Source organism: Cherax quadricarinatus, chromosome 28 (genome assembly GCF_038502225.1).
Source record: "Cherax quadricarinatus isolate ZL_2023a chromosome 28, ASM3850222v1, whole genome shotgun sequence".
Lineage (NCBI taxonomy): Eukaryota > Metazoa > Arthropoda > Malacostraca > Decapoda > Parastacidae > Cherax > Cherax quadricarinatus.
In genome coordinates this window covers 15913860-15930271 of record NC_091319.1, presented here as the reverse complement: position 1 = coordinate 15930271, position 16412 = coordinate 15913860, and the positions used below count along the sequence as shown (strand labels likewise).

General features: G+C 39.5%; 1 protein-coding gene across 4 annotated transcripts in view; it reads right to left on the bottom strand.

Moving 5' to 3' along the window:
* Positions 1-223: 223 nt before the first annotated feature.
* Positions 224-16412, bottom strand: part of LOC128693174 (uncharacterized) — a 114696-nt gene continuing 98507 nt past the window's right edge. For all 4 annotated transcript variants that reach the window (XM_070089417.1, XM_070089419.1, XM_070089416.1 and 1 more), the window contains exon 3: positions 224-15839. In XM_070089417.1, coding sequence (XP_069945518.1) covers positions 15644-15839 — 196 coding nt within the window. In that variant the 3' untranslated portion in view covers positions 224-15643. The remainder of the gene's footprint in view (positions 15840-16412) is intronic.

The window sequence follows — 16412 nt, the reverse complement described above, 5'->3', positions numbered from 1 at the left end:
ATTTCCCCTGCATCCTTCCCTGCCCTGCTGTACTGTATAACCTTTGCGGTTTAGTGCTTCTTTTTGATTATAATAATTATCAATGTTATTCACAGAAAATGAGTCAGTTGAGAGCATTGATTTTGATGACATAATAGATGATTTTGCAGGATTGAAGGCAAGGAAATATAAGATCTGATTTGTTGAGATGTTATCTGTACACAAGGTCAAATTAAAACTAGTGTTTCTCTGATATTGCAATGTTTTTCTTTATTTTTCAAGTTTTTTTTTTTTTTTGAATTGTTGAAGATGAATAAATGTAGGATCTGTTGCCTGTAATTAAAGTGGCATTTGAGTTTATTTCCTTAATATTGCTACAATTATTTATTTTATCATTAATAAAGTTGAGAAGTATTCTTCTGTTTGGTTTATGGCTCTTAAACGTTCTCATTGCTTAATATTAGTCATTGGGCATGCAGTAGTGACGTAACTGGAGTTTACTTCCCCCATCCCCCTGCCCTTGAATTTCATGGAGGTGACACCAAAGATGCTGCCCCGGGTGACACCAACCCTAGCAACGCCACTGCCTCATCACCCAAAATTAACCAGACAAACTATAGATTTATTTATTTTTATTTATTTAATAATTTGAACATACATACAGAGGTACAAAAAAATACAGGTAAGAGCAGCATGCCAAAGCCACTTGTATGCATAGCATTACGGGCTGGCTTAAAATTAACTTAAGATTAACTAAGCAATGATGTAATCAGTGATAAAACATTATTGTAAACAGATAACAATAAAGCACAAATGAGTATTACAAAGACAGGTCATACGGTTGCATGCATTGCTGTACATTCAGTAGAATGGAGTATTCTGTTAGGTAGTGTATTTAAAAAATAACAAAGTTAGATTGGGTCTTAGGTTTAACATTTATGTGATATAATTGTGAGAAACATTTAAGATTACAATTTATAAGGTTCGGTTATTCAGTATTTATTTGGTTTTGGGTGAGTAAGTGATCTTTGAGAAGAGACTTGAATTTATAAACAGGTAGTGTTTCTTTTATATTTACAGGTAATGAATTCCAGATTTTAGGGCCTTTTATGTGCATTGAGTTTTTGCATAGCGTGAGATGGACACGAGGAACATCAAAGAGTGATCTGTGCCTTGTGTTATGGTCATGTGTTCTGTTGAGGTTGGCAAGGAGATGTTTGAGGGGAGGGTTAATATCAGAGTTAAGTGTTCTATGTATGTAATAGGTGCAGTAATAAGTATGGATGTTTTGTATGGTGAGTAGGTTTAGTGTTTTGAATATTGGTGGAGTGTGCTGCCTGTAGTGGGAATTTGTTATCATTCTGACTGCAGCCTTTTGTTGGGTAATTAGTGGTCTGAGATGGTTAATTGTTGTTGAGCCCCATCCACAAATTCCATAGGTGAGATAGGGGGAAATAAGAGTGATATAGGGCCAGGAGGGCTGAATGTGGAACATAGTACCATATCTTCAATAGTATGCCTACGGTCTTGGAAATTTTCTTAGAAATTTGTTGTATATGTGTATGAAATTTGAGTCTATTATCAAGGTGGATTCCTAAGAATTTTCCCTCTGTTAGCTTTGTGATAGGTGATCTGTTTATCATTATGTTAAGAGGGACATTTGTAGCCCTGTTACCAAACTGAATGAAGTAGGTTTTGTCAATGTTTAGTGTAAGTTTGTTAGTCCTCATCTAGGTAGATATTTTCTGTAATTCGGTATTTACAGTATTGGTTAGCGTGACTGGGCTCGGGTGAGAGAAGACGTATGTAGTGCCATCTGCAAATAGTGTGGGTTTGAGTAATTGCGAAGCATTTGGTAGGTCATTTATGTATAGGAGAAAGATAAGAGGGCCAAGGACACTTCCCTGTGGGACACCAACTGTAATTGGTTGTGCGGAAGAGTTTGCCCCATTTGTGTACACATATTGGCTTCTGTTGCTGAGGTATGACTTGAGGTAGTTGAGGGAGTGCCCTCTTATACCATAGTGTGACAATTTTATGTGGAGCAAGTCATGGTCACTGTATCAAAAGCTTTATGTAAGTCAATGAAGTTCCCCAGTGGGACTTCTTTTTTCCCTATTGCAGTGTATATATGTTCTAGCATGTGTATAATAGCATCATTAGTATTTTTATTAGGCCTGAATCCAAATTGGCAGGGGTTGAGTATGTTTTGGGAGATGAGGTAGGAGTAGATTCGTTTATGAATTAATTTTTCGAAGATTTGTGAGAGAGGGTGTAAGTTGGATATTGGCCTATAGTTATTCAATTCTGTTTGGTCTCCTCCCTTATGGATCGGGGTGACCCTTGCTATTTTGAGAACTGTAGGGAAGGTGGATGATTCAATGGATTTGTTAAAGAGTGTTGCAATGATTGGTGATAGCACTTGTGACACTTTTTTGTATATAAAGGGTGGTAAGGTATTTAAATCTCCTGCCTTGTTTTTTAGTGCGTTGATAATTAGGGAGACTTCGTATGGGTTAGTCGGAGCTAGGAACAGTGTGTTCGGGTAGTTGCCAGTGAGGTAGTCATTTGGCGAGGTATCTGAGCTTGGGATTTTATTGGCAAGGTTTTGTCCTATAGTGGAGAAGAAATCATAGAGTCTGTTTGCTGTTTCTGTTGGTGGGAGTTGGGGTTCATCTGATTTTATCTGATTACGTTTTTTCAACATTTGAAAGTATGTAAAAAAACGTAGAGCTTCTTTTTATTTTTTACATTTGAAAACATGTAAAAAAACTTTGATCTACGTTTTTTTTGTTATATTTGAAAATATGTAAAAAAACGTAGATGTACTTTTGGAGCACTATGCATGTGAACATAGATCTGTTTGGGCAGTTTAAGGGTTAATACCTACCAGCTACTCAAAAAACTTCTAAATAATTTAAGACTGCTCAACTGGAAATTGTTTCAATTTCATTACTGTATATTGTGCTGAGGATTGCTCAACCATTTACTCATTACTTCAAAATTAGAATGCTTAAGTTTTATTGTTTTAAATTGTTATACGTCATATTGTACATTGTTTTAAATTATGTACATATTCTAAATTGTAATACATGTACTGTACTTTTTATAAACTGTTTCAAAACTGTAATTATTATCTACTGAACATCTCTACTAGACTTATTAAAGCCATACTGTATAGCTATACCTAATAATACTCAATTATCTTGTACTCATTCTAACTCATCTGATGATCATATGAACTGTTATGGCCTTATTAATCTTAAGTTAATTTTAAGTTTGCCTGAAATGCTCTGCATACAAAGGGGCTTTTGGCATGTACATCCAACTATGTATTATATTCCTTTGTAAAACCATGTATCATGTGAAAATAAATTATTATTATTATTATTATTATTAACTGACTATTTTGCTGATATCATCATGCTGTACGAATATGTTCCAGACTCTGCCTGTCGGATTCCGGGAGGTGGTGGCCAAAGAAGATATGCCTTGTGGTGGGTATCCAACTGCCCACTCTTTTGTCCACCAAGGTGGAAGCTCACCCCATCATCTGAGAGGGCCTTGAGCCCACGGGCAGTGAAGATGCAGCGTGGAACCCGTGCCATACCCTACCCTTCACACCAGTAAACGAGTGCTCTGGGATAGCAGCCTCACATCTACCGAGCCACCTCCGCGGACAAAAGAAAGGGCAGTCAGAAACCTGCCACAAAGCATAACTCCTTCGGCTGCCACCTCCCAGAACCAACAGGCAGCTTCTGGAGATACACCCATTATCCGAAGGGCACCCCATTCACTTTTCGTAAATCCGGGAAGGGAGGGCACCTTCAGCCAATTCAGATTCCACCGGAAACCACACCACCCCTGAGGGACCCCACGGAGTGGGATGAATCCTGGCACACTTCCCCTACCCAGAAACTATAATGCTTGAGGGGATGACCCCTGAGACTACAAATGGGATGGGAAACAAGGGGAGGGGAGGAAAGGGGGAGAAAAAAGGGGGGCATGAGGAGGGTGCGATAGGGAAAGGGGGATTGGGGGTAATTAAACTCAGTCTGAGGAAGGAGGCCATAAGGTCTAATTCCTCAGACCAAGAGCCTCTTCACCATACCAAGGAGCCCCCCCCCCCCTTGAAGAGGATAACATTGATAAGTCAGAGATTCTGGATTGACACACTGGACCGTAGCTTTTAATCAGCTTCAACTTCGAGAAACTTCTTTCACAAGAAGCCACAGAAACACATTAGTGAGGAACAACCTCAGGCAGAGTGTGAGAGTTGGAAGAAATCCAATGAAATTCCATTCAGCTATGAATTTGTGCATCCACTGCAGTCCAGTGCTTAACTTTTTCAAGATCAACATCAGCAGCTTGCAGGTGCCTCCTTAGTCTTGGTATTTCAAGCATGAGCTCATTCTTGCATATTTTACTATAGAAGGCTGAGAGTCTTGAAGCCATCACCTCCAATTCTTTTTCAGTAGCTTGCAAAAGATTCTGCATTTGAATGACCCCTCTTATGTTGCTGTAGCACTGTTTTGGGCATTAGTGTCACCTTCTTTAGAGGCTATATGGTGTCACCTGGGGTGCCCCCCCCCCGACACCACTGTGATGAGGCGATTTCTAAGTAGGGCCTTAAATTGATTTGCATACAGGGGTCCTGTAGTGTGTTCTGGCAATGAATTCCAGATCTCATTATTGAGGCACCGCGCAGTAAAGGGTTAATGTATAGCATTTTTACATAGGGAGAGATGGACACGAGGAATATCGAAGAGTGATTTGTGCCTTGTGTTATGCCTGTGTCCTGTTGTAGTTATCAAGCAGTAGTTTCAGAGGAGGGTTAATATTTAAGTATAATGTTGTGTGTGTGTAGTAGGCACAATAATAAGTGTGGATGTTTTATATATTAAGCAAGTTAAGGCTCTTGAATAGCAGGGGAGTGTGCTGTCTAGCACAGGAGTTAATCAATGGCACTGCAGCTTTTTGTTGGGTTATTAAAGGTTTAAGATGATTTGCTGTGGTTGAGCCCCTTAGGTGAGGTAAGAAAAGCTGTTTGGGGTACGTAGTACCGTATCTTTGAAAGGATGCCTACTGTCTTGGAGACTTTCTTGGATATTTGCTGTGTGTCTCTGGAATTTGAGACTGCAGTCAAGGTGGAGACCTAGAAATTTGCCCTGTGTGTTTCTAGAAATGGGTGAACCATTTATCAATATGTTTGGCTGTACATTTGAAGCTCTTTCCAAATAGTATGAAGTAGGTTTTGTCTATACTGAGAGTAAGTTTGTTGGTAGTCATCCATGTAGATATTTTTAGTAGTTCACCGCATACAGTGTCTGTTAGTATGCTTGGGGTTGGGTGAGAGAAGACATAAGTAGTGTCATCTGCAAACAAAATGGGTTTAAGGAGTTTAGATGCATTTGGGAGGTCACTGATGTAAATGAGAAAGAGAAGTGGGCCAAGGACACTCCCCTGTGGGACTCCAACAAGAACAGGTTGTGTAGTGGAGCTGGCTTCATTTGTGTAAACATACTGGTTTCTATTGCTTAGATAAGATTTTAGGTAATCGAGTGTCCTCTGACCCCGTAATATTTGAGTTTTAGGTGCAATAGGTCATGGTCAACTGTATCAAAAGCTTTCTGTAAGTCTATGAAAAGTCCCAGGGGAATTTCATTTTCAATTTTTTGATCAAATGAAATTGCTGGCCCACAGGCGGCTCTAACTTCATCCTGTTCCCCACTTGTATGTCTCATAACAATAAAAAAGCTTTTAAATGAGCTGATGTAGGTAACAGCTCTTACCTTGCAAAACCCTATGTAAAACAAGAAAAAGAAAAAGAGGGGGAAGTCATTCAAACAGAAGATATAGAGGGATCCAAATCACATTGCTTCTTAACAATGGTGGTCCTGGACATAAGTAATATGGGCATAAACAATGTAGACATGCATCTAGTGTGCCAACTACTTACAAAAAGCGACAGAGCACTTAATTTAAAATAGTTATTAAGCCACATTGTGTAATTTTAAATTTATTTACTTATCTTTTATCTATTGTTGCAATATACAGTGGACCCTCGCCTAACGAACGCATCGCATAACGTTAAATCCACCTAGCGATACATTTTAATGCAAAAATTTTGCCTCGGCTAGCGCTAAAAAACTCGCTCAACGCGATTCGTTCGAGACGCGTCCACGTGCGGCCTGAGCCCGCCTCACTTGTTCCGTGGGTGCCAGTGTTTATAAGCCAGCCACCGCGGTCGCTTCCAAGCATACAATCGGAACATTTCATATTATCACAGCCTTTTTAGTGATTGCACCTGCAAAATAAGTCACCATGGGCCCCAAGAAAGCTTCTAGTGCCAACCCTACAGCAAAAAGAGTGAGAATTACTATGGATATGAAGAAAGAGATCATTGCTAAGTGTGAAAGTGGAGTGCGTGTCTCCGAGCTGGCCAGGTTGCACACAAAACCCCAATCAACCATCGCTACTACTGTGGCCAAGAAAACGGCAATCAAGGAAGCTGTTCTTGCCAAAGGTGCAACTTTGTTTTCGAAACAGAGATCACAAGTAATAAAAGATGTTGAGAGACTGTTATTGGTGTGGATAAACGAAAAACAGATAGCAGGAGATAGCATCTCTCAAGCGATCATATGTGAAAAGGCTAGGAAGTTGCATGACGATTTAATTAGAAAAATGCCTGCAACTAGTGATGATGTGAGTGAATTAAAGGCCAGCAAAGGTTGGTTTGAGAGATTTAAGAATTGTAGTGGCATACATAGTGTGATAAGGCATGGTGAGGCTGCCAGTTCGGACCACAAAGCGGCTGAAAAATATGTGCAGGAATTCAAGGAGTACATAGACAGTGAAGGACTGAAACCTGAACAAGTGTTTAATTGTGACGAAACAGGCCTGTTTTGGAAGAAAATGCCAAGCAGGACCTACATTACTCAGGAGGAAAAGGCACTCCCAGGACATAAGCCTATGAAAGACAGGCTTACTCTGTTGATGTGTGCCGATGCTAGTGGTGATTGCAAAGTGAAGCCTTTATTGGTGTATCACTCTGAAACTCCCAGAGTGTTTAGGAAAAACAATGTCCTCAAGGCTAATTTGTGTGTGCTGTGGTGGGCAAACAGTAAGGCATGGGTCACTAGGGACTTTTTCTATGACTGGTTACACCATGCATTTGCCCCCACTGTGAAAAATTACCTCCTGGAAAATAAATTGGACCTTAAGTGCCTCCTGGTATTTAGACAGTGCTCCTGGTCATCCTTCAGACGTTACAGAGTGACTGTCTGCGGAAATGAGCTTCATTAAGGTCAAGTTTTTGCCTCCTAATACCACTCCTCTCCTGCAGCCCATGAACCAGCAGGTCATTTCCAACTTTGAGAAACTGTACACAAAAGCTATGTTTGAAAGGTGCTTTGTAGTGACCTCAGAAACTCAATTGACTCGAAGAGAGTTTTGGAGAGATCACTTTAGCATCCTCAATTGTATAAACATTATAGGTAAGGCTTGGGAGGAAGTGACTAAGAGGACCTTGAACTCTGCTTGGAAGAAACTGTGGCCAGAATGTGTAGACAAAAGGGATTTTGAAGGGTTTGAGGCTAACCCTGGGAATCTTATGCCAGTTGAGGAATCCACTGTGGCATTGGGGAAGTCCTTGGGGTTGGAGGTTAGTGGGGAGGATGTGGAAGAGTTGGTGGAGGAGGACAATGAACAACTAACCACTGATGAGCTGCTAGATCATCTTCAACAGCAAGAGGCTACACCTGAGGAAACTGCTTCGGAGGAGGGGATAGAGAAATTGAGGAAGTTGCCTACCTCAAAGATTAAGGAAATGTGTGCAATGTGGCTTAAAGTGCAAACCTTTTTTGATGAAAATCACCCTCACACAGCTATTGCAAGCCATGCTGGTGACTATTACACTGACAATGTTGTGAAACACTTTAGGAATGTCATAAAGGAACGGGAGGTACAGGCCTCTGTGGACAGTTATGTTGTGCGACAGAGGTCCAGTGACTCTCAAGCTGGTCCTAGTGGCATTAAAAGAAGAAGGGAAGTAACCCCAGAAAAGGACTTGCCACCTCAAGTCCTAATGGAAGGGGATTCCCCTTCTAAACACTAACACCATCAAAACTCTCCCCTCCTCCCATCCCATCAATCATCACCAAATCTTCAATAAAGGTAAGTGTCATGTAACTGTGAATGTTTTCTTCAGTTTGTGTGTATTAAAATTAATATTTCATGTGGTAAAATTTTTTTTTTGTTCATACTTTGGGGTGTCAGGAACGGATTAATTTGATTTCCATTATTTCTTATGGGGAAAATTAATTCGCCTAACGATAATTTTGCCTAACGTTGAGCTCTCAGGAACGGATTAATAGCGTTAGGCGAGGGTGCACTGTACATTGGTACCTTGACTAAAGAGTTTAATTCGTTCTGTGACCGAACTCGTAACTCAATTTGCTCGTATATGAAATAAATTTTTCTCATTGAAATTAACTGAAATGCCATTAATCTGTTCCAGCCCTCAAAAACCACCCCTATTTTTTTGTTACAGGTTTTTAAATAAGAGAAATATATTTGTAAATAAGAAATATTGTATACTCCACCTACCACCTTTACTCCACCCACCACAATCTCTACTCCATGCACCACCTTCACTACTCCACCCACCACCCTCACTACTCCACATACCACCATCTCTACTCCACCCACCACCCTCACTACTCCACCTACCACCATCTCTACTCCATCCACTACTCTCACTACTCCACCTACCACTCTCACTACTCCACCCACCACCATCACTATTCCACCCACCACTATCACCTTAATTAATGTTTCTGGAAAAACTCTTGAGTGTTAAAATGGAGGTTACCTCTTCCCTGGATTTATACGAGAACCAAACAAGGGACAAGGTGCCTCACTACAATTTGGGATTAGTGTGGGAGTATTATCCTTTCAGTTATGTCTTTGAAGAGCATGTGGGATGGGATGAAATACCTGACGTTCCTCTGGGTACAGAGTTGGATTTGACTTCAGATACACCGCCAATTAGTGGCTTATCTGAAGCTCACTCGTAACTTGGATTTTGGCTTGCAACTCAAAGCAAAATATCGACCGAGTGACAGCTTGTAACTCGGAAAACTCGTAAGTTGGGACACTCGTAAGTCAAGGTACCACTGTATATTGGAATATTTCTTCTGTTTGCAATTTCTTTTTTTATTAACATTCATACCAGATTTATTTATATTTTTTGTTTCAAGACAACTACTTTAAGCTCAAAACAATAAATGAAGGTAGTGTTTATGTTTTAAAGACAACAAAATGTATTTAGTATACATGTATTTTACTAGGGCAGAGGTTATGTAACTGGCAAATAGGGATGTGCTGCTGACAAAGGGTAGGGGATGGGCACCTATGTATGATTTCTCCTACAGAACTACAAACACCAGGACTGCCACTGCTCCTCAACAGTTACATTCGATTTTTCTCATAGAATAAGAGACATAAAAAATGAAGCCATAACTATACACTCAAGCATACAATTTTAACACAGGGGTTCCTGACTTATGGACAGTTGTATAGCCAGGTTCTAATGCAAGTACATAATAGTAAGCACATAAAAAACAAAATAGGCCACCCTTCAGACCAAATAAAATCAATTAAATTCATGTATGTTAGACCTTTTTTAAGGCACAATTTTACAATAGGTACATGTATTATTTTGTATCTGAAATTAAAATACAAGACAATACAAGTTTTACAATAGAGTTAAAAAGGCAAGAGCAATAAAAGGAGCTGTTACACTCATAGCTACACCACTGTTTATAAACATCCATGGTGTGATGATCCACACTAACTGTGGATCATCAGTTAAGGTTTAAAATACATACTATGAGATTTTTTTTTTTTTTTTTTTAACCAGTCGGCCATCTCTCACCGAGGCAGGGTGACCAAAAAAGAAAGAAAATCCCCAAAAAGAAAATACTTTCAACATCATTCAACACTTTTACCTCACACATAATCACTGTTTTTGCAGAGGTACTCAGAATACAACAGTTTAGAAGTATATACGTATAAAGATACACAACATATCCCTCCAAACTGCCAATATCTGCAGTTACAAACACATGACACATTACTAACTTTTTTTTTTTTTACCTAGTTGAATGTACAGGCCAAGAGCTGTTATTCTACCTCTGATCATTTCAAAGTACGTATACTACCATTCCCTGGTATGCAACCCACAACAGTTTTCTAACACCTCTTGCTGCTAGGTGAACAAGGCAGCAGGTGCAAGGAAAAATGCCAAACATTTCTATACCAAGGACTGAGCCATGGACCCTTTGGGTGAGCTGAGGGCACTACCAACTGAGCCATGGAACATCTACTGTATTAACATTTTCTAGTGAATAATAAGTTCATGGTTAAAAACAATCCCTTTTGTACATTAAAACACCAGGAAAGTCATTCATAATTTAAGAACCCTCTTTACAGTATTTACAAAAGTAAATTTGAACTAGGTACACTGCCAGAGATCCCTTATTTCTATAGTGAAATTTATGCACTACAGCAGGACCTCTTTTATTCTAAATGGTCTTGTAGCCCTTCTTGCTGAAAGACTCATCTTTGATGCAGACTTCCTCTGTGTCTTAACAGAAACTTACCTATTGCACCAACTATAATGTTAATTTTGAACCTTCACTAACTCTTAACTAATCCCTACCCTTAAAACTTTAATCACCTCTTCACTGTATGAATAATAATAATAATAATGATAATAATAAAATTTTCATATTATTATTCTTTTTCTTTCAACAAACTGGCCATATATCACCGAGGCAGGGTGGTCCAAGAGGAAAAACTAAAGTTTCTCCTTTTAAATTTAGTAATACAGTGGACCCTCAACCAATGGCATTAATCTGTTCCAGAGAGCTTGCTGTTAGTCGAAATTGCCGTTGGTCGAATTAATTTTCCCAATAAGAAATAATGGAAATAAAATTAATCCGTTCCTGACACCTCAAAGTCTGAATTTTTTTTTTTTTTTTTACATGAAATACATTTCCTGACACGAAAATGAATGGGACATGCAAAATAAACAATAATTAAATGCCACTTACCTTTATTGTGGAGTTGTTGATGCGTGATGTGCCAGCAGCAGGGGAGATTCAGGATTGTCTATGGCTTGGAAGGAGAATCCTCATAAGAACATAAGAAAGAAGGAACACTGCAACAGGCCTACTGACCCATACGGAGCAGGTCCATGTCCCCCCCCCCAGATTAGCCCAATGACTCACTCCCCGCGGATTAGCCCAATGACCCACCCAGTCTGGTCACCTCCACTCAAAGATGGAGCATGGCACCAGACCCAGCAGCACAAGCTAGTCAGGTCCAATTCACACCCACTCATGTATTTATCTAACCTATTTTTAAAACTACACAACGTTTTAGCCTGAATAACTGTACTCGGGAGTTTGTTCCACTCATCCATGACTCTATTACCAAACCAGTGCTTTCCTATATCCTTCCTGAATCTTAATTTTTCCAACTTGAAACCACTGCTGCGAGTCCTGTCTTGGCTGGAAATTTTCAGCATGCTATTTACATCCCCTTTATTTATTCCTGTTTTCCATTTATACACCTCGATCATATCCACCCCAATTCTACACCTTTTGAGAGAGTGCAGATTCAGGGCCCTCAGTCTATCCTCATATGGAAGATTTCTGATACATGGGATCATCTTTGTCATCCTCCTCTGTACGTTTTCCAGAGCATTTATATCCATTCTGTAATACGGTGACCAGAACTGAGCAGCATAGTCTAAATGAGGCCTAACCAAGGATATATAGAGTTGAGGAACAACCTGAGGACTTCTATTATTTATACTTCTAGATATGAAGCCAAGAATTCTGTTAGCTTTATTGCGAACACTAATGCACTGTTATCTTGGTTTTAGATTACTGCTAACCAGAACTCCTAAATCCTTTTTGCAATCAGTAGTATTAAGATCTACATTATTTAGTTTATATGCGGCATGGTTATTTAACTGTCCAACATTTAGAACTTTGCATTTGTCAATATTAAACTGCATCTGCCACTTCTCCGACCATTGCATCAGTCTATTCAAGTCATCCTGGAGTGCTCTAGTGTCCTCATTAGAATGAATTGGACGGCCTATTTTGGTGTCATCAGCAAATTTGCTTATGTCTCTATTTATTCCCTCATCTATGTCATTTATGTAAATTGTGAACAACAACGGGCCCAACACTGACCCCTGAGGAACACCGCTTGTGACGTGCCCCCATTCTGATTTCTCCCCATTTATGCAAACTCTCTGCTGCCTATTTGTCAGGCATGCCTCTACCCAGGAAAAACTTTCTCCTCCTATTCCGTGTGCCTTAAGTTTCCTCAATAGTCTCTGATGTGGAACTCTATCGAAAGCCTTACTGAAGTCCATATACACAATATCATAGTCATTACCATGATCTACCTCCTCAAACACCTTAGTGAAAAAAGTTAGTAAATTCGTAAGACAGGAATGCCCCTTTGTAAAACCGTGTTGAGATTCATTAATCAATTTGTGCCTATCAAGATGGCTATGAATTGCTTCGGCAATTATTGATTCCATAAATTTTCCCACTATGGAGGTAAGGCTTATTGGTCTATAGTTCGAAGCCAAGGACCTGTCACCTGCCTTGTAAATAGGTATTCCATAAAGACTTCAGGTACCAAGTCCTTTGGTGGGGTTATCTCCCTTCTTAGCTTTTTAACCCTTTCATGGTTTCCGACGTACTAGTACGGCTTATGCACCAGGGTTATTGATGTACTAGAACGCCTAAATTTTAGCGCCTTCAAATCTAGTGAGAGAAAGCTGGTAGGCCTACATATGAAAGAATGGGTCTATGTTGTCAGTGTGCACAGTATAAAAAAAAATCCTGCAGCACAGTGCATAATGAGAAAAAAAAAAAACTCCGACCGTGTTTTTGGTTTAAAACAGCGACTTCGCAGTGTATTTTTGTATGGTATTTATGGTTGTATTCTAGTTTTCCTGGTCTCATTTTATAGAATGGAAGACATATTACAGAAACTGAGATGATTTTGACTGGTTTCATAATGAAAAGTACCTTGAAACTTGAGCTCAAAATAGCAGAAATGTTCGATTTTTACCAAAGTTCAAAAGTAAACAAATCATGCCAAGCATCCAATATATGTCAACTGGTGAGTTTAATATTCTTTCACAAGTGCACTGATATTATTTATACCATTTCTACACTAATGCAGTAGTCTGCATAACAGTAAATCTTCTATTTTTTGTGAGAATAAAAATTCAAAGTGGAACGCAAGAGAGATGTAAGAGGAGCCTGGGGACGTGACTGATGAACAGAGAAAATGTTATTTTAGTGCCAGGAATGTTTGTTTTGCTTATTCTGGACACTATCTGGAAATTGGCATCTTCTGAAATTTGTGTGAAACTGGCAAAATTGCCAATTTCTGACCACTTTATTGGATACTTGAACTCGGTAAATGGGTGGTTTCTTGTACTCAATTGATAGAAAAAATGGAGTTCTAGCAAAATAGATATGATTTTTGTCGACTAGTACACTGAAATTGGCCAAAAATAGGGCTCAATACTGCAATTAGAAAGAAGAAAAGAAAATAAAAATAAAAAAAAGAATAAAAAAAGGGGGGACCGGGGAGGGATAGTTCCTAGGAGGAATGAAAGGGCCAGAAATCTCCATCCATGCCCAAGAGGTCTTCAGTACCGCAAGTAGCGCAGATGCAGCATGGAACCTGTGCCATACCCTACCCTTCATGCCAGTAAACCAGCAATCCGGGATAGCAACCTCACATCTGCCGAGCTACCTCGGTGGACAAAAGAGAGGGCGGCCGGATATCTGCCACAAAGCATACCTCCTTCGGCCACCACCCCCGGAATCCGAAAGTTGGCTTCCAGAGATACACCTGTCACCCGAAAGACACCCAAAGCCGCCCTCCGGGATACCGGAGAGGGATCAGGACATCCCCAGGTGATCCAGATTCCACGGCAAACTACGCCACCGCCAAGAACCTCAACAGAATGGGATGGACCCTGGTACCCTTTCCCCTACCTAGGAACTAGCGTGCCTGTGGGAAAAATAAAAAAGGCCAAAAAGATGAAGGGCAAAAGGGAGGGGTGGGGAGGAGGAGGAGGAAAGGAAAAAAGGGAGGATGGGATAGGGAAGGGGGGGATTGGGGGGTAATTAGGTCCGGTCTGAGGAAGGAGATGACAGGTCTAATTCCTCAGAACAAGAGCCTCTTCACCACGCCAAGGAGCCCCCCCCCCCCTTGAAGAGGCGAGAGAACATAGATCTACATTTGGACAGTTAAGGGGTTAATCCCAGGCCTCTTGTCAACACTCAGGCATTCACTTCTCTTACAACCCAATCTATAAATATACTAAACAACCATGGTGACATCACATCCCTATCTAAGGCCTACTTTTACTGGGGGGTAATCTCCCTCTGTAATCTCTGTGTGAGCCTCACTAGAGTTCAAGTAATTCACAGAGCATCCTCATCGACAAAATTAGGTAGAAAAGAATCATCATTCTTCAAAGAATTATGATAGCAAAAAAAAAAAAAAAAGGCCTTACAGGTAATGGAAAGGAGCACAAAAGTCACCATCAGAGGGCCTAGTAGCCTGTCTGATCCTAGATTCAGTGGGGCTCTAATGATCCTCCAATTTTATCTTTATCCGCTACCCAAAAAAGCATATTGCCCTCTGATAGGCTTCAGATTCAGGGAAAGCTTTTATTTTCAGGGAAGGAAAAGAAGTGTGTATTGTACTAGTCTCCATACACAGTAAACACGAGAGCAACTTTCAGTTTATCATAGCAACTGTAGCCCATCCCGGACATGTAAAGCCACTTTCAGTGAGATTCAAGGCATTTAAAGAGCCCATATTCCTTCTCCCTATTTTTTTTTTCAACAAGTCAGCCGCCTTCCACCAAGGCAGGGTGACCCACAAAGAAAGAAAATCCCCAAAAAGAAAATACTTTCATCATTCATATATAAAGATATATAACATATCCCTCCAAATTGCCAAACCCCTCCTTTAAATTGCAGGCATTGTACGTCCCATTTTCAGTACTCAAGTCTGGCTATATAAAACCTTCACTAAATATTACCCTACTGAATAAAGTCCATAAAGTAATTAAACCAGTAGAGCTGCAGGGTTAAAAAAAAAAAAAAAAATTTTTGCCATATCTTTCAATAAACTTGATTATGTAATTAGTGAAATAAGGAAATGATAGCTTCACCTGTGGCAGGGATATTTATAAAATCTAAATACTACATATATTTGTACTGTTTCATAATTTTTAGCAGAATAAACACCTATCATTATACACCTTCATGGGATTTATATCACACTAAATGTAATGAATGTATACACTTCTACAGTTAGCTTACATACCAAACATGGTATGTAAGTCTAAGTAAGGTATGTTTTGCCCTGAATACCAGAAGAATCAGCTTACACTGTTTCCCTTCCTACCAATGGTGCTGATCATTCTTACACTCAGGAGCTATGCACAGAGATAAAAATTGAAAAGTTGAAAATCCAGAGCAAAATGTAGGTTAAATTAATATATTTTTCACACTTTCAAAACCAAATTGTATGTGTAAGTTTAATGAATCCAATTGATTTCTATACATGTTTCCTTTTCTTTCCTCTTCAGCATCATCATTTCTGGGTAACTAAGGTCAGTGACAGTCGCAATAGTCAATTTCTCACATCCTTTGTCTCTTAAAGCAGACAACAGCCACATTATTCCTGAGAAAGTCAACTGGCTGTTTGGCAGAGTTATGTGTCTGCATCCCTTCCTGGAAAAAAAAAAAATGAAATGTAATGCGCTTCAATATACATACATAACTCCATTTTAAACTCAAGAATGGTCATCTCTCACCATCTCTAACATGCCTTCAATAACACGTGCATGAAGACAGTAGTTCAGCAAATATAATAATACATGTATTGAACAATATAGTGTAAATTACATTCTTGATGTAATCTGTATGTACCACTGTAATTATTACAATTAGATTTAGTGCATGAGAAAGAAAGTACTGGTGGGCCCAGCTTTAGAGCACATCGCTTTAGAGCATTTCATTAATACAGCAATTTTTAATTATACCTATTCTCCATTTGCTCAGACTTCCCACAATAAATATATTCACCACTCATTACAATGTGAGAAAGAAAATATTTTAAGGTAATATGTGTACATATTGCATATGTATTTTTCAGGAATAAGATTTATTGCTCACTTAATATATAGTAGTGTTAACATGTTATTAGGCTTTTATATACACTTTACAGTGATTTCTGCTTTACAGCAGTAGCCCCGGACTCTAACCTGCTATATAAGCATGGCCTACCTGTAGTGTACTTATGAC